At 28.0% G+C, this 20,524-nt stretch overlaps 1 protein-coding gene across 1 annotated transcript in view; it reads left to right on the top strand.

The window, feature by feature from the left end:
- LOC129963375 (nephrin-like) overlaps positions 1 to 19,537 on the top strand; it is a 557,730-nt gene extending 538,193 nt beyond the window's left edge. Inside the window, exons 11-14 of the mRNA XM_056077710.1 lie at positions 5,104 to 5,198; positions 8,536 to 8,672; positions 15,790 to 16,055; positions 18,719 to 19,537. Of these exons, the coding sequence (XP_055933685.1) occupies positions 5,104 to 5,198; positions 8,536 to 8,672; positions 15,790 to 16,035 (478 nt within the window). The 3' untranslated portion in view covers positions 16,036 to 16,055; positions 18,719 to 19,537. The remainder of the gene's footprint in view (positions 1 to 5,103; positions 5,199 to 8,535; positions 8,673 to 15,789; positions 16,056 to 18,718) is intronic.
- Positions 19,538 to 20,524: the final 987 nt, after the last annotated feature.

Raw genomic sequence — 20,524 nt, forward strand, 5'->3', positions numbered from 1 at the left:
CTTTTCTAGATGATTATTCGAATCCATATCATATCATATATTGATATGTACTTGGTAGATTAAGTATTTTTTTCCTGTTTTTTGAAAGTTTATTCAATGTATAGGTTTAAAATAAATGTTTTTACACATTTTAGTTATTTTATTTATTTATTTACCTAAAAAAACAAAAACGGGTGTGAAATAACTAAAATAATTATTCTTGTCATAATGAATTAATGAAAAAGAAGCAGAAGCAACATTTTTACCTTCGGTTTCAGAAAAAAATACAACGAGAATTCATTAAAATAACTTATTACGAAGAATTATTATTTTGTCTTTCGTAACAATAACCAACTTCTAATAAAATAAAAAAAAGTATGCTTTGTAATCATACAGGAAAACTTCATTCTATATTTACTAAATACTATTTTACTAAAATACTAAAGTAAAATGAATGTAAACAAAAAAAGTTTGCTTCATGCTTTTGGCAACATGAAATGCACAATGGATATCTTAAGGCCTCGAAAAATTGGTCAATTTGTTCCAAATATTTTTCGAGTAATTACAGCTTCTCGATGAATATTATTATATGATGAATTGAAATAAAAATTGTTTCTCTTACCAATCATAGAATTTCACTTTTTTCAATTCACAAAGGATCAGAGGTTCATCTTTACTAAAATAATTTGTCTTTGGTCAACTTCATTTTCTAAACTTCAATCCAAGATATCAATATTAGGCAAACTGTCTGTGTTTTCTGTAGCGTCGTATAAGAATTTTCTTTCTTCTTACATATCAAATAGATTTTTTATTTCAGTACCTAGTTCTGAGACCTATCAATTCTAGTCATACCCTGTAAGTCAATCAGCAAAAAAAGAAAAAAACGATATTTCCATCAGTATATTCTTCGATATCACATGTCTGTCTAACCATTTTTTTTTTGAAAAAATGAAATATTTATAAATCAATAAGAGAAAATCAAAGATATCGGATCCGGATTTAAATTGCAATTAGGAAGGGATCCAAAACAAGCCACGTATGTTGTTCTTATATTAGAAATAAAACATATCATCACGAGGTTTAGATTTCAACTCCAATTAGTAAGATTCTTATTATTGAATAATCCCTTCAAACATAACCGTATTAGCAGAAAATGCTCCGATAACATTGTTTTGAAATCGTCTAGATAACATCTGGTATTCAAAATATGGAAGAGCATCGTAGAAATGATATGTAATAAATTTTGCTAATAGGGAAAGATAAGAAAATACTGATTCTGAATTCAACCGATCAACAAACAGTAAATATGAGTTCAAAAGAAATTTTTGCTAGGTATCAAAGAAATTCTTTGTTATTCTGTCTTAAGAGAAACTATTACCATAATAATAATAAAAAAAAAAAATCAGCTCAGATTGTCACGTTGACGCCTATAATGAAATCTGTAATCGGAAAACGTGTACTTTTTTCTCTATATTAAAATCAATCAATTATAAAATAAAAACAGAAAAATTATCCTTTACGATATATCTTTAATAACAGGAAACACCTAGTTGCTTGATAATGAAATTTACGAAGGCTCCCATCATTCTTTGATGTTCTTAAATGATTGTAAAGTCCACCTTTTTATATTTTTATTTCCTCATGTGTTTCTCCTTAGAATAAATCAAAGGATGTCTAAATATGAATTTATTAACTTAACCCGTAACTGGAGACAGGAATTTTCTCACGCATCCAGAGACATGGAATCAAAATTATTCCATTGTTATTTTTCTTTTTTGTCTTTTGTAAAAATCATAGGAATTTATTTTGGAAACACAACAAATTCTGGAAATTGTGTATCACCAAAAATATTAAAAATATTAATATTAAAAATGTTAAATATTATAATATTAAATGTTCTAAAAAATCTTTTAAAGTGAATTTACTTTGTTTAGATGTTATGGAATTACACTAATGTTAATAACTGTTAGAATTTAGCAAACAAAAATGAAGAATGCAATATTTTAAAATATTATTTTTAAAATATATCTTTATTCTTTTTGCATTATTGAAATTAAAAACAGTTTCAGAAACATGGAGTCCTTAAAAAACAACTCCATAAAAAACAACAAAAACTTTGAAAGAGAATAACTTGGTTATATGCACGTGCTTATACTTTGCCATACTTTTGCCAACATACTGCTGAAAGAACAACTTAGGAGATGATTGTATTCAAGGGCAAAAAACATGATAATCAGAGGTAATGAACAACTCGGAGCCATTCTGACTCCGGCCTCCAGTTACGGGTTAAATAACTCAAAATACGAACTATAGTTTTTTTCACAAGTAATTAAAGTAAACAGTTCTTTACAGTGAATAGTTATCTCTTTTATTTCTTTCGTATGGTATAATGCCTATTGTTTTTTCCTCGTTAATTGCTTTTTTTAGATCAGAAATTCTAACTTTCTACTGGTATTTTTTTTTCACTTTATAATAAATTATTAAACTCATTTGAATAAAGAAACAAAAGCAATAATGTATCATTTTCTTATCTATCTTCCAAATGTTTTACATTTAGAAGAATAAATATATAAGAGTTAGCTTATAACAATATACGCATTAATCACATTTTTTTTTCGTTTACATTTTATTCGTTTCATTTTACAGAAAATCCAAAATCAGTTTTTTTTTCCATTTTCAAAGGAGGTTTGGTTTGATGAGCAGCAATTATCATTTGCCCGGAGTTTGACATTTTTTTGGGAAATTAGTAATTTTCAGTTTTGGCTAAAAATTACTTTTCCGATTCTTCGAAAAACCGATAATATCATTGGAATTTAAATGCTTGTTTGCAAGAATTACCTTGATGTTTTCCAAATAAATGAACTAATTTTCTTAACACGGTTATCAAATGGAAATCTATCAACTTAAGATATCTTATCTTTAAAATAAAGATATGATTATATCATTTTTTTTAATGCAAGAATTTTTGAAAATTTACCACATTTATGTGGATTTTGTATTATAAAAATAAAAAGGTCATTATTCATGTTATGATTTTAGTTTTGTGGTTAATGCTGTTTTTAATAATGAAAATACATGTAAAAATGTATGATAACATTTTGAAGAAGAAATTTAATTTAAAAACAATGTTTAAAATTGTATCAATTAATGTTATATAAACAGTTGTCCACAATTTCAAATTCCTTTACATTAAAAATTGCATTTTAAAATAGAGTACTATTTCGGCGCAGAAAACAGTTGTTGATTCTGTCTTAAAAGGCAGAAATTTATTCTGATTTGAAAACTATTAACTTTTAAAACTGACGAAATTTTTTAAAAATCAAGTAGCGTTTAATTTATAAATTCTTGCATTTGCACTTGTTCAAAAAATTCTAAAAATAAGCAGAAATAATTTATTGACAAAACTATTTTTTTAACATTAAAAATTGAAACAAGCAAGAAAATCTCCTTTGCATAACCTTTTTCAAGCCTATAAATTTATACAAAATATAATTCAGACACGTATTAATATTAATACCGTCATTATTAATAAAATTTTTTTTATTGGCAAAACAAGGAACATAAAATATTGAACAAAAAACAAGTCTAAAACATATATAAAGCCGATTTAACAGATTTTTTATATAAACCGAGTTTGAGAAACATAGAAATAAAATCGAAACAAGGTTTCAAAATATGTTTTTGATAGTTGTGTAAACACCATTAACTCAATTTTATAACTATTGCTTAACGCTTGACATTTTCAATATCAAACTATTGAAATACATTTTTATCGCTTCAAACAGTGTCAGGGGAAATTGGAATTTTTTTTTAGAATTTTCTAGAGCAGGGCCTTGATTGCCTTTTGATAATATGTATCTTATAAAAAATTAAAGCAGGGTTGCTCATTTTTATGATCTAAATATTTATGAATGTTATGAGAATTTTAATAATAATATTCGTATGAATCATAAACATTATGCCAATAAAAAATAATAAAATTATTGAATGGTTTATTTTACGTTAATTACAATAAGAATCCCTGCAATCTCTTGAATTTTTTTATTCCTAATTTAAAGCAGTTAATTTCAAGTCGAGAGTGAATATTTTGATGATTTTATTGTGACATTTGCAAGACTCAATACCGGAAAAAGTAGTGTTTTCACAATGAAATAAGATAAATCACAAAAACAATAACAAAGGGCGGCTCTTCTTCTTACTACTAAGCAATATGATAAAATATTTTTTTAAAAAAAATATCAGCAAATGAAAGTAAATAAAAAAAACAATTCATTATCAAAATTTAAAAAAAAATATTAGTATTCTTGACATTTTAATATTTGTTGTTTTTATCTTTTGAAAGTTAAATAATCGAATAGACTCTTCCTATTCCTATTCTAAGCATTTTCTGGAATATGACACTACTTTAAATGCCATTGATGAATTCTATTTTCTACATCAAACAGAATCACATGCAAAATTTCATAAATACCAGGTTTCACTTCATTTACTTCCAAATATCTCATAAATTGAACGACTTAAATAATCCACTTCAAGCACCATATTAGCTATTTTTAAAGTAAATGAGATATTTAAAACTTCAAGCTATTAATTGCCTCAGAAGAAATTCCCCAATATCGGCAATACTGTATTACACGAGGTCGAGTCATCCAAAATTGATTTCTTATGGAAAAACAACTTTTAATGGAGACATATCCTTTAAAGTGCAGGGAATAAGAGACGTTTCCTTAAAAGTTCCATTTAAAGAAACGACCCCTGTTTATGTATCTCGCATTGGAATCGATGTCCTTTTCCGTTCTTGGACCCTTTTCAAATAGGGAAGCATGTTTCCCTAATCGATGACACACAACTCTCCCGTTGACTTGTCTGAAGTCAAAACTCCTCCGACATGGAAAATACCCTGTAAGCGATATCGAGCTGTCTTGTGCTTGATAAATCGGATCCATTTAACGCTATCGAATGGCAGTTGCTGCTAATTCTCGTCGCATCAGGATGTTGTTTTCCTTGGGCTATCGGGCAGGGGCGGGCAAATCGGAAGAAGATTGCGCCCTAAGTAGATTCCTATTGAGGAGGACGATTATGTTAAAAGCTTTAAATGAAGACTGAATAATTATTCATTTGCAGGTCGATTCCGAGCTCGGAGAAGTCTGGAGATAACTGTTCCGAAGGTTGCAACTGCTCGGGAAGGGAAGAGGAGAAGATCCGAGAAAATATTCCAGGTGAGTTCGAACAAAGGATCGTTTGAACACCCTTCAGCGAATCATCGCAATGCTCATTATCATCGAATTAGCACAGAATCCACAGTTAAAGTTGTTTTAATGAGAGTATCATCAATTAAAAAAATTCATTTGTAAATTTTCTTCCTATAACAATCCCTTACTCATCTGTGAATCTTCATTTTGACCTTGGTCATCGGATTAACAGGGAATTCCCAGTTAAAGAGATTTTGATTCGAGTATCAGCATTTCGTTTTTCTAAAATTTTTATTTGAAATTTTCTTATTTTAAAAATCCTTTATTCATCAAGGTTTATTTTCATTCTAACCTTGATCATCGAAATATCACGGAATTCACAATTAAAGAGATTTTGATCTGATTGTCAATATGTTGTTTTCCTTAAAAAAAAAATCATTTGTAAATTATCTTTTTTTTTTTTTTTTTTTTTGGCAATCCCTTACTCATTAACCAACCTTCATTCTGACCTTGATCATCGGACTAACATGGATTTCCCATTAAAATCGTTGTAATCCGAATATCATCCATTTGTGCATTTTTTTATTTTCATTTGTAATGTTTCTTACCTTAACAATCCCTTACTCAATAACGAATCTTCATTCTAACCATGATCATCGTACTAATATGGAATTCACAGTTATTTTAATGCGAGTATCATCATTTTTTTTTATTTCAAAATTTTCTTCGTTTGACAATCCATTACTCATCAACGCATTACTTCATTCTGATCTTGACCATCGGACTAGCATGAAATTCACAGTTAAAGAGATTTTGATTCGAGTATCAAAATTTGTTTTTCTAAAATTTTTATTTGAAAATTTTTTTGTTTTAACAAGTCTTTATTCATCAAATAATCTTCATTCTGACCTTGATCATCGGACTTACAGGGAATTCACAATTAAAGTTATTGTGATCAAGCATTATAAATAATGCTTTTTTTATTTTCATTTGTAAATTTTATTCCTTTAACAATCCTTTATTCATTAATGCATCTTCATTCTGACTTTGATCATCGGACAAACTTGGAATTCACAGTTAAAGAAGTAATCCGAGCATCATCAATTTGTATTTTTTAATTTTTATTTATAAATTATATTATTTTGACAATCTATTTATTGATCACAAGCAAAATAACATTTATAATTGATTTTAACCCACACTTTACAATTCTTTATTTTTTGGTCAATCTGGCATAAATAAAAGAAAAAGAATGTGAGTACAAATATATATATATATACAAGAATAATTATTCAATGGACATAAAATTAAAATAACATAATTTTTCTCAAATTAATTAAATATTTATTTATTAGAACTAAAGAAGTATAAAGAAGTATTTATTAGAAGTATGTAAGCTGATTGGAAAGCTTGGAAATTATTAATTTCTATATCAAATCCTGATTAGTTTAATAAACAATTTATTTTGTAATCATTTGTTAAAAGTTTATATAAATGAACTTTTGAAAATTTTATTTTTTTATTCGAGTTACTGTTGTAATAAATGACGTCATAATTGCTCACAGAATAAACTAAAAAAGGTACGACTTTTTTTTCAATTTAGCTCATTATTAAACTTGTTTTAAAATAACTTCTGTCTTAAAAGAAAGACATAGCATTTAAACGGAAAGAAATGCAGCTCTTGCAGTTTTTTTTTTAATTCTGACATCATAAATCAGAGATTAAGTATTTTCAAGGCAATAACTAAAATTAATGAGAATCGTTTAAAGTCTCATTGCAAAAACGTGGTCCAAAGAAGCGTTTCATTTTATTCAGAATTAAACTGAATAAATTTATGACATTTAAGGCACCGATCATTTTAATAAATGCGCCAGGAATATGAATTTTATTTGATAAATATTTTCTTTTAATTAACCATTTTGAAACTTTTATTTGGTGGCTTTTTTTTAATTTGAAGAAAACAAATGTAAAAAGTGAAAAAAAGTAATAAATACGTGAAAAAAAATGTATTTTTGTTATCTTTGATTTCAAAAGTTTTTTATTATGTTGCAAGTTTTGAAAATTATTTTTAAACAGCAAATGTTAGGTTTGTAATGATTTTTTTTTTGTTGAAATAAAAAAAAAATTCTTCAGCAAAAAGTTTATTATTTTAATTGATTATGATAAAACTTGTTTTAAAAAATATAATGTCATAAAAGAGTGAACTACACGAAAAAATAGTTTTTAATTTAAATGGGGAAGTTTCGAATGGAACATAACACTTTTTAAATAAATTTTTACATAACATCAAGATAGTTTAGCATACATAAGAGCTGCAAATATTCCGAATTAAGTTTTAATTTGTGTTCTTTAAAATAATTAAAATGTTCTTTTACAATTTCTGATAAACGGTAACGATTGGATTTGTATCAAATATTAGTCATTCTTGTTTTTTCAAATAGTTATTTCATATTTAACAGAACAGAATTTTTTTCCAACATATATAGAGAAACAAATCCACATGGAATTTAAGGACACTTATCAAAGCTAAATATTGAGCTTTAAAGGGAAAAAACAATAACAAAGTCTTATACGAAAAAAGTTCTGCTCTCACAGTAAACTTACTACACTTTTTCAAAGACCATAGGCGATTTTTTATAAAAGTTTAAAGTGTTCGAGTTAAATTGTCCGCAATGAAAAAAAAAGAAAGATATTTGGTGAATATGAAATAAATTTCAGATGGTAATCCAATCACTGGCAGAAATTATTAATTTGTAATTTATGTTCCTTTTTTACGAACTCCGATTTTTCGAGTTTAAATGATATTTCGAATACTAATTGATTTCAGCAACATTGAAAAGGGTATCTCAATTCTAATTAAAATGGAGGTAACCAGAGGAATATTGAGACCAATTTAGGAAATCCTGAAACAATAATTCATGAATTTTTTTTTCAGGATCAGTACTTATCACCAAAATATTTTGCCAGTCAAAGACAAAATTTGATTGGCATTATATTTGAGCACTTCAAGAATTAAAGATATACTAACGTTATATGTACAAATAAAACATTTCTCATACCATTTTGCTTACTTATATTTTTTCTGAGATATTCAAATGAGTTGATCTGTTTAAAATGTATTTCTCATGAACACAACGAGCATCAAATCTTCTAATCAATTTTCTTTAATGTAATTTATGATAAATATATTCCTATCTACATTTCCATATAAAGAATCTGACGGTAACTTATTTCTTTCTTGGCGACAGTTTTAAAAATGTTTCAAACTGTTTCCAAACACTTCTGCCATCAAATTTTAAGCAATTCTTCTAAGAATTAATGTAGAGAAAAATTTCCAAACCTCATTTTCCTTCTCTACTTTCAGACGTCGTCGTATTCAGCGAAAAAATGAAACCTGGTGAAGAAGAAGCTTTTGCCACATACACCGCAGAAAACGTTCACTGGAACCGTATTTCTGCAGCACCAACAGAAGAGTACTTATCACCTCAAGTTAAAATGAAGGTATCTTTCGATAATGTATGACATCATTTATGGAAAGAAAGTTCTATTCTGAATTTGAATTTAACGGATTTTTTTTCCTTTTTAAAGGTCTTTTTGAAAATATAAATGCAAGAGAGTAGAATTCTTCTAGATTTATTTTATATATGTTCATCGAAATGATTTTAGAAGATTCAAAATATTTTAGTTCCACTTGGAAATTCTTATATTTTAGCTCTTATCAAGTGCTATTAAAATTCTTTGATTTCTAACTTGTTTGATCCTATATAGGTATGCGGACGAAAAAAAAAATCTAGTAAACTGACTGAAAAAAAATTAAGATGGATTTTGAATACATTATCTCTATGATTATTTCATCCAATACTTTTAATCAGCAAAGTATTTATTGTAAGTCTTCTCACAAATTAAAATGAATGTTCATTCAATGAATCCGAGTAATTATTTCAGAACAGAGTTGGAGAAGTATTAAATAACAATTTTTCTTCAGAACTTCATAGAAAATTTAGATAATATATTAATATAGAAGTATGAAAAATTGATATTTTAATTTAGGTATATACATGTAGTAATATATTAAAATTTGTAGTAATATATGATGTAGTAATATATTAGTAATAAAAACTATTACTACATTATAATAATAATATAGTAATATATTAAAATTTGAGTTTTAAATTATTTATACAAGAGAATAAGATGCAATAGCAAAATAAAAGTCATTATTTTTTTAAAGTTTATTATGAAACTATTAACAAAACGCAGAAAAGTAAAACAATTCAAAATAAATATTATTTCGAAAAATTCAACTAGAATAATTTGCATATTATCTGATCATACATATGAATTCTCAAATGACTCTATGAATTAAAGAAATTATCGTTTAAATACTTGTGAGTAGAAATTCAAAAAAAAAAAGAAATTTTAGAATAGTTGTTTTATTTTATAAATTTCTGTTGTAAATAAAGGAATCAAGTATTTATATGAAAGTAATTAGCTAATTGAAATTTATTTCTTGATTTTCCGAAATATAAAGTGCGTTATTCGAAGAAGCTTCAAAATAATAAAAGACTTCAAAAATAATAAAGTAAGAAATACACGGAACATTTTCTCTTTGCATCAGTATGACCAGAGAAGCATCAGATTTTTTCCTGCATTAATATTATTCTAAAGTAACTGGAAAAAATAGCTTACACGAAATACAAAGACGTTATATGCAAATCTGGAAAATGCGAATAGACAGTGAAATATATTATAATTATATAACCCTGTTCATTTATTTTTAAGTGAAATATGTTTAACATGATTACTACCACAATGTCGAGGCGTGTCATTATACCTACTACAGTTTAGTGCAATATATTGGCATTGATGACACCGATGGTCTGTCAAATAGTATATTTCAGTAGCAGGAAAGCTGTTGGGGACAACGGTACAAAAATCTGCTAAGACAACGCTATCCAAAACCGAAAGGCTCCGGAATGAAAGACGCCATGGCAAGACGCCAAAATATTACGTAAAAAAGAATGTAGTAGCTTGGTTAGGTACTCAAGAGGATTCGACGTCGCTCAAATACTATAATTTTGCTTATTGATGTCATTATGAAGTGAAAAGTTGGCTTCATTCATCCACCTGTCGTACCGCATCCGTACCATTTGTGTCAGCGCCTATATGGAAAAGATTAATCTTTCATTTGTATCTGCCGGTAATAATTAAGTGCTGTACCTTTACTTTGTACATATACAGATTCAAGATCTCGTGCAGAATGCATCGAATCAATGATTCCGGATCCTCGCGATTTATTCTGGCTTCACTAGTCCTGATACTCCTTACTGATATTTCGACTGCCAATTTTTGCATGATAATTTATTACAACATGGACTCGTCCTAATCTCAGGGATAACCTGTCACTTCTTCATGGGCGAAACTTCAAATTCACCGTTTCAATAATGGCTCTGTTGAATTCCAAATTCAAGGAAATAGGGACTATTTATGACTTCATCTTTTCTTCGTGTAAAATATTTTCAATGCAACAGTTGTGGTGTCACTATTCTTGATCATTAACACGATGAGTGCTTCGTTGAATTTCTTGCAATGTACACTCATGTTCATAAATTAAGGATAATGCAAGTTCAGGAAAAGAAAGAGTCAGAAGCAAAACAAATGTGACCTATTTGTAAAGCCTATTTATTAAGCAAAAGGTAAAGAGCAAACAAGATGCTATATGTTTGTTATCATTAATAAAAATTGCGATTTTTTGCTCCCTGGAGCAAATTGCAAAAAAAACTTATTTACAAAAACCAATATTACAGGGTTAGTATGATGGTTAATACATAGTATGTCTCCCAGACGATTCAATGCAGTCCGTACAACGCCTTGGCATGCTGGGTATCAAATTATCGATCTGATTTTGGGGAATATTATATCACTCAACAAGCAATGCTCTCCAAAGTTCAGGTAGACATGTAGGAGGGGGTTGACGGGCTGGAACTCGTCGGCCAAGCATGTCCAACACATGCTGTACTATATTCAAGTCCGGTGAGAATGCTGGCCAGTCCATACGGGTAATATCCTCCGATGGAAGGCATTCTCTTACGATGTGTGCAAGGTGAGGACGGGCGTTGTCATCCATAAACACGAATTTTGCGCCTATGGCGTCCCGAAACATATATACATGTTGTTAAAGAATGACGTCCCGATAGATTTGGCCTGCCATGGTTCCAATTTGAACATTCAGGTCAGTTCTGGAACCTACAATAATTCCTCCCCAAACGAGCAATCCTGCACCACCGTAACGGTGTCGTTCAATGATGTTCTCTTGATGGTAATGGGTACCTGGCGCTTTCCATATGAAATTCCGGCGAGAATCAGACTGCAAGCTAAACCTGAACTCGTCGGAAAACACCTCACAAGTCCACTGATGCGGTGTTCACGATGCATGCTCTCTACTCCAGGCTAACAGTAGGCGACAGTGAGTTGCAGTAACTGAAACACATTGAAGATGTGTGTCGTCATTTTACGGGTGATATATGTATTTTAGAGTTCGATTTCCACTGAATTATTCTTAATTTATGGACTTGAGTGCAATTTATATGAGACCGCCGGTCACCGGTGATCACCATGGCAATCAGGGTTTTAATTACCAACGTTCTATCTCGTAACGGTAATGTGCTGCTGAAATCGAATGATGAATCTGCTTCCAGGTGTTTTATGGTCAGAGAGATTTAAATAAAACATCTCAATATGATGTTTTATACCTACCTTTCGGGTCGCTTTATGAATCATTTTAGATAATCCAAATAATCCAGTGTCCTCCTGTCTATATTCACGCAAATCCACTTTTTTTCCTATGAAACACTTCTTTTATAATGTATTTTAAAGTTTATGCGAATTTATGACACAGCTTGTATAGTTAGTTGAATTTTTCAGAAAACGTTCAGATCCACATTGAAATATTTGCTTTTCCCTGCTTTCAATATATATATATATATACAAACTCGCCTTTCTGCAAATGATCCTCTGTGATGTAAAAGGAACCGATATATTAATATTCAACTAGCAGTTGTATTAACGAGACAAATAATATATAAGGGAAGTTTCAAATTGATGAATTCAATAATGATCATGTAAAGAGTAACCGATGATTATTATATTGATATTAATAGGACTGAATAAAACTTTTTCGAATAAAGTGATATTTTATTTGAATTAGGAATAAATTAATCTTCTAATTAAATTTGTTGAATTTTTCTACAAAAATTTTCCATTTTGAAATAATATATTGAAATCAATTAACCTTGTTTACGTAAATAAATATAATTTAAGAAGAAAAACTTTCGGTTTTATTAATTTAAAATTAACGCTGGTAGATAATATATATTAACAGAGATAAAATTATTACATATATTTTGTATTTTAGAATAGAAATGTAAAAAAAATGTAAAAATTTCTAATTTATAAAGAGATTAGATTAAAAGTTTTATTTTATAAAAATTGGAATGCGTTCTTTTATTTCATAATCCTTCTAATAAACTTAATAAAATTTTATAAAAAATTTATTTCAGAATCATATCAAGTATTAAAGATAAAATGTTTTATAAAAAACTGATATCAACATTTAAGATTGCCAAATAAGATACTAGATATTTCTAATTAAGAATTTTTATACGTTTTCCCATGATGATGTTTTGTTTATGATGAAGAGAGATTTTTTTACTAAATCTTTCTGATCCTTTTAATCTCACCATAAGTATTTTCAGTTCATATTGTTAGACGTTACATTTCAGTTCAGATTATAGATTTTTTTTTTTTTTTTTTTTTTTTACTGAATGTATGTAAGTTGCGGTGCACACTAGAAGTAGTATTTGAGTGAATTTTCTTATTGGAGCTTTGATTTTCAGTGACTTCTTTTACATCGCTTCTTGCTATTGAGGTTGTTTCATAACTATTTGCTGCATGTGTGAGGCGAAGTTTTGCAAGTCTATTTTTTGTCAGCTCCATCTGTGTTTTATTACTGTCTTTCGAGTAAAATAAAGTATATTTACCCTTACTGAGGATGCTGAACTTTTCAAATTACTTTAATCGGATTTTTCATAAAAATCTCTTTGACCGAAACATATTTTATTGCAGTCAGTTTACATATGTCATGCATTTAAATCACATACTTAATACTTCTAACCGCTTATCTTGAGATTTCAATGGGCGTCATCTATACTTATAATAAAGCTCAATGTGTGTGTGTGTGTGTGTGTTGGCGCTCTACAGGCCAGGTCATTTGACATACAGCTATCAAATTTGGTACATGTATACCTTAGAGGTCGGGAATGTGCACCTGGGGTCCCTTTTTTTAAAATTTTAATTGTAATTTTAATTATTAATTAAAAACTAATTTTCCCGCCAAAAAAATCTTCCATTTTCCCCACTGCCAACTTTTCCGCCAAAAAAATTTTCCATTTTCCCCACCGCCAAATGAGTAAGGCTTCCGTTTTTTTTTCTCCCAACAGTAATGAGGCTAGGTTTAGTATTTTTCGGCGGATTATTTCAAACGATTCTGTTTATTGTCTTAATGTTTGATGCATTTAAAATGAAACATTGTTAATTAATCGATCCTTCAGATTCATTCAGAAGTACTTTTGAATTAAAATAAAACAGAATAAAGGAAATTAAAAATTTCTAATCCGCATAGCGTTACCCCAACTGGCGTAGAAAAATTAGCGCATTTGTGTTACCGTAAGTGGCGAAGAAAATTCACGCATCCGCATTGCATTCTGATTGTTGCCATGACAACCATTATCAACGGATGATTTAAATTATTTTTAGGTTAGTTGCATGCTTTTGTAAGTAAATTGTATTTATGTTAGTTATATATTTTTTAAATATGCTTATAGTTTTAACTGCATCGTTTTTTAAGTAGTTTTTTTTAACCTGTTTTCAATTATTCAAATTATTTTTAGGTTAGTTGCATGCTTTTGTAATGAAATTGTATTTATGTTAGTTATATACTTTTTTGTATATGCTTATAGTTTTAAGTACACCGTTTTTTAAGTACTTTTTTTAAACCTGTTTTAGACCGATTATTTTAAACGATTCATTTTATTTTCTTAGTGTTTGATGCATTTAAAATGAAACATTGTTAATGAATCGATCTGTTCATGATGAATCTGAGAAAATTTTGTTGACAACTTCTTGAGATATTACATAAAATAAAAAAGATATTCTTCAGTGCCCATAAAGTTTAAACTCTCAGTGACTATTATCAGTAATCATATTATTAAAAAAATGCTTTGTTTCAGTAAAAAATATTATTATATGAATTGCAGATTAATCATTTACTATTTAATTTAAAGCATAAATTCTACGAGGGGTAACAGAAAATTAGAGAGATACATATCACGTTATGACTGAAGGCCTTTATAATATTATGAGTGAATTATATGACTATCAAAATTTGAAGTTTTAAAATATTTTGCTGAAGAATCTATTAAAGTTGGAATTGCATAAAATATTTAATTATTAAAATTTTAACGAACATTAAGATTGGCGAACCATCTGGTCGCCAAAGGCGGCTAGTTTTAAATAAATCATCTGCTAATCTTGCGATATCCACCTTTACCTCTTTAAAATTATATTCCGCTATTTCAGTATTTAACTGGTAGAAATATATTTTGTATGGTATTTGGAGTTCCAATGAAATTTTAGTCAACAGGCAAGATTGATTGTTGGTTACATTTGTTTAATTCTCACAATATAAATTAAATATATCATAAAAATATATCGACTGTTTAAAAATATTTTGAAAAACAAAGAGAGTGTTAGAATGAATATTCCATTAACCAGTTAAATGTTTCGACCTCTTTGGAAAGTGCCTAAATTGTATCGTAAAAATTTAGCGATGATACGTATACAAGTAAAAGAGAGAGTATGTGTAATATCGAATTATGCTTTAGTGAAATGACTTTTATTTTTTTCATTTCAATAATCACATTTATATCTTTATTTAAACTAACAAACATTTTTTGCATATAAACGAAAAGAAACTTTAAAAAATCAATTTATTATTTTAATTTGCTGTTCGGGAATGGTATTGAGCAAACAAGGTACATAACATAATGATCTTTTATTTGTTTCCTTAATTTCAACTCGGACTCAAAATATTTTAGACATCTTGAAATTTGCGAATATGTTTGAATTTTTACTAAAATTGTAATTCAAACTTCAAATTGTTATTACTTACTAATCCTGACGAGTAAATTCATCATAAAACAACAAAATGTTGTATTTGTTTCCATTGGTAATAAAGGTCCCCTCATATTTCCATGGTAATAAGACAAGGAATACATTTTAGAACTCATAACATAATTTACGATACATGTTAAGTACACTATCATGTAATGTATTATATTTATATAAGACTAAATTTACTATTATTTCATTAAAATTTATTTTTGTATAGTATTAACAATGCAACTCAATACCCGCTGATGCTATGCCAATTATGAGATTCTTTTTGACACTAAAAATATGATAAAGAAAAATCAAATGACTAGATTTAAAGGAAACGAAACCCATTTATGTTGTATTAACATATTTTTAATATATATTTAACATTATTTCGCATTTATAGCTTCAGAGCACCAAAGGTCCATGGCCCCAACAGTCCGGCGACTGGCCTCCACAGTCCATGGAAGCAGTCCAGCTGCAATTTCACAGACCAGCGGAGGACAGCAGTAGCCAGGACCCTCGGCTAACCTTGCCAATGCACACGCTGCCAACGATTGAGGAGAATCCGGTGGTCAGCTCAGCAACGTCGCCGCCGACTGTGATACCAAAACAGCCTATCATCATGTCCGCGAGACAAACAGACGTCTGATAGAATTAAAAGGCATAAATGTAAGCAGAATGAAACGCCGATCGAGATAAGTCCTCGCGTCACCTTCGTATTGAATATTTATTTAATACTATCCGCCTTTGGCGACCAACTTGTTCGACGAAAATAATGTTTGTATTTCAATCAGTTGGATATTTTATGCTAATATTGATATTCATAACACTTTGAGCAACATATTCTTAAATCACAAATATTGATATGTATTTGAGTTGAATTATTTTATTTGCCTTGCACTAGATCCATTTATTGTGTACATGGATATACGTGATAACGTCAAGTTATATGAAGTAATTATTCTCGCCATCTGACATCTAATTTCACGTAATCAGAATCAATCGCACTTGCTTATTTCTCAAGTAAAACATGCAATAAACTCCAGTAAGTGAGGCGACGCATTTTATATTTAATAGCAGGATAAATGAATTGATATCTGCTAATAAAAAGCAAAAAATTGTGGCCAAAATCATTTATTTTAAATATTTTTTTTCTAATATGCTTGTTATTTTTATAAGGCTTTATCTGCATATTCTCCGAATAATATGATATAATAAAAAAATTACTTTTTAAAATAACATATATTCAAAAATAATCAATCATTATTCCTTAGCTTTCAGCTCCATTATTCTTTAGCTTGGAAGAAAAATATCCAATTAAATATTTGAATCAACGATGAAATATATTTTGTAATAATGAAAGTGTTAGCAGATTATTTATTATTATTATTTTTTGAAATTTTGATAAATATTGGATTAGTATTAAGATAAGTATAAATGACTTCCTTTCTTTTGCTTTGCTTTATTTCTACCAACAGTTTTCGTTGCTTATTAGAGTAGTATTACAAACTTTTTACTTAAAATTGTATCCGTTGATGAACATGTTAGAGAAATAAGAAACAAAACCGATTTTGATTAGATAATATATCAATTTTAGATAGAAAAGTTGGCGAAAGACTACATCAACAATGTTTGTAAGCTACCATATCCAATATTTTAAAATTTTAATCTTTTTTTCTTTTTCAATTTTGATAATGAAAACAAGTTCAAAAACAAAACTTGGATGTAGGAAACATTGGAACGTTGGGTAATTTGATACTAGTCGTCTTTAGCAATCAGTTTGTACACTTAGAATGCAATCTTACCAGTTCTTATGCTATAACAATACTAATACAATATTTTACAGTTTACAAAAACGAAATACAAGTATTTATTATAATCTAAAGGAAATACAAGTATTTAAAATTCCATTTTAAAAGTCAAAAATGCCTGTTTATTAGTTAAAAACTTCTTTTTTATTTAATGTAAAAATAAAACATTTTTTTTTAATTCTTATTATATTACTGGATAAAGCAAGCAATTGGATGACAAAAAGTACAATGTACACTTGAAAGTTTGAGTTTTTTCATTACAATAAAAGATATTTCACTCTTAGTGTATTCAAGAAGAGAGAACATTTTTCGGAAAGGGAAATAATAATTAGTAAATAAAAAAATATAATTGCTTAATTTTTAATAGATTTATTAAAAAGATATTTCTGTAAGATTGTTTCCGCACGATATATCTGAGAAAGATGAAGAAATTCTTTAAGTTGAATTGTTCATAGTGATCTTTCTTTTGTCTGAAAAATAAGTATAATAGCATTTTATCCTTCTCTCACTATATATATATATATATATATATCCGGTCTGAAGACTTTCTAAAGGGTCACCCTCAGTCACGGATTCAAACAAGGGAATTTTCCTATTCTGCGTCCAAAAATATCGATCTCTCGTGAACCAAAAATCCCCCGAAAGAGGCCTTAGATATAAACCAGTTTCACAGAAATAAAACAATAAATTATAACTTCCAAATCCAATCGAAATTACAGTAACAAAACACATGCTACAAAAGATCACTCACAATCAAAAATATCTTTAAAACAAAAAGGAAAGCACATACCAGCAGCATATAAATCTCCAGACTACTCTACAAAAAGCCACCACGCCAAACTACATTGAAGCCTTAGAAGAAGTCAATAGATGCGCTTGCAATATCACTCTCCGTAATGTGCTTCGTCATTCTAAGTAATAATTGGAGGGACTCAGCGCCTTCCATTTAGTTAACATGTACTAGAAACCTATTTTTAGTTGTGAAAAAATGATAGAATAAAGATAAACCCTCTCTTATTAAAACTTCTACATTGCAAAAGTTTTGGGGAATTCCTTAGTAATTAAGTTTTTCATGAGATTATTTGTTGCTTCAATATAAGAAATTTTGTTATTACAATTTTTTTAATCCTGTTAAATTGAGAAAAAATTAATCTTTTGAAAATTTTAAAGTTTAAATTAAAATGATAAGTACTCATTTTAATCATTTTAAAGTTTAATTAATCCATTTTATCGTAAATGTCTACTAATGTTTTTACCATAAGAAATTTCAATTTTTAAATCTAGACAAGTAGATTTAAGTTGATTTTCGTTTGTTTCACTTAGAACTAAATCTTTTGGATAACAATTAGTAACAATATAGTATTATCTAAATTTAACAAAAGTAAGTCATTAAAATATTTTCAACCGTTTATAAAACTGTGTTTAATTATTTTTTTTTATATATTGATTGTTTATTATACATTGATATACATTGACATATATATTGATTGTTCAATAATGCATTTATATCATCTGTTGCAGGATGATGATTTCTAAAAATAAAACTGCGGACGCTACACAAATCATGTTTTCTGCCTGCAGCTAAGTCAAGTTCTGCGAACATGGATTTCTTAACTGAAAACAATGCTTAACTGAAAACAATGTAAATGCTACATTAAGAGCATCTCATTAAATTCATGTGGAGAGCTACAAGAGAGTGTTTTGAGCTTATGAAAGAATATATACTGCATCGCTTTGCTAGGACAGAATGAGATATGAAGAACAGGATATGGAAAAAATAAGTGTCGCCATATAAATTTTGACTCATATACTGTATTTTAAACCATAAGAAGCCACATTTGAAGAAAAAATAATACTTAAATAAAAATCGTATGTGAACAGATGAGAGATTTCGCTTGAATTATCGCCATCTTTAATATCAGGATGTAGAGGAATATAAACTTCTAAAATCCTGTTCATTTTCATTTAATTCGCGATTTTGAGAGAAAATCAGCAATCTTTCAAGAAACATCTATAATCATTTACAGGTATTTATGTTATTTTATAAATATATATATTATCTAACTGAGGACCACAAAAGTATGTCATTACCTTTGCGAACTGCGCAATCTGTCATTTATGACATTTCATTTATCTAAATGTGTTTTTGAATGAAAGAATCATACATTGCAGCATTTTTTAAGAGTATTTCTAATAAATATTTATTAACATTTCATAATTTAAAGTTATCTTTTGTTTATTTGTTTAACAAAGACATATTATTGGTAGGAATTTTTACAAATCCAATCTATGGGCAAATTTTCTGACTGGTTTTATGCTTTTTTTAATGAAATCGAAATTGTAAAATGGATTTTAAATCTTTTTGTTATTACAGTACTAGATTTATTTAAAAGTAAGAACTATAATTTCGTATTAACTCCAAAACAACATTTTATAAATTAAGATTTGTAAAATTAATTTAAACATGCCCCACAATTTGCCCACCAAAGTATTTTAATTTCACTCACTAATTAATAATAACGTCAATTTTGTTCTCTGACGTTTGAGAAATATCAATTAAACTATAGTTCAATAATTTTTTTTTGTCAAAAATATTTAAAATAAATTTTCTTATAATTTTCTTTTCTCACCACTATGTTTTTTTCAGATCCACAAAGTAGCTTATGTATGATTATTATTAGATTTAGTTTAAAACGTCATTGATTAATTATTTTCTAAATCTGAATCATTAGGAATATTTGTTAAAAGAAATCATCCGTCTATTAAATCTGAAGGCATCAAACATTTTTAATTTCTAAAATTAAGATTCCCGATTTAATATACAAAAATTCAAATTGCAATTACAAATTTAGAATACCTTAGTTCATTTTATTATTCTAAAAATAGAGAATTAACAAAGTTAATTCAATGTACATAATTGAATTTTGATTAAATAAAATTAATAAAGATTTATCAGTCTCAATTAAAAGTAAACTTTATGCAAAATACGTCTCCATTTTTAAGTTCTTCGGCAGCATAAATTGCTGGTAAAACTACCTCAATAATTAATATTCGTTTATGTTTTTAAATTAAAAATTATGAATGATTCTGCTCCCTATATTTAATGATTCAGTTCCATCTTCAGGATTTAAAAAAAGGATGAATGCTCTGAAATTATTTCCATTTAATCTAATCTGGTATATTAATTTACTTTCTAGATTTATACTTTTTTCTCTAATTAAGAAATATTTACAGTAATGACTTCCTCGCTTTAGTGGAGTCCTATATAATCCGAAAACTACTTTCAATTAAAATTTTGAGATATTTCGGTGCATGCATTATATGAAG

This window comes from Argiope bruennichi, chromosome 3 (genome assembly GCF_947563725.1).
Source record: "Argiope bruennichi chromosome 3, qqArgBrue1.1, whole genome shotgun sequence".
Lineage (NCBI taxonomy): Eukaryota > Metazoa > Arthropoda > Arachnida > Araneae > Araneidae > Argiope > Argiope bruennichi.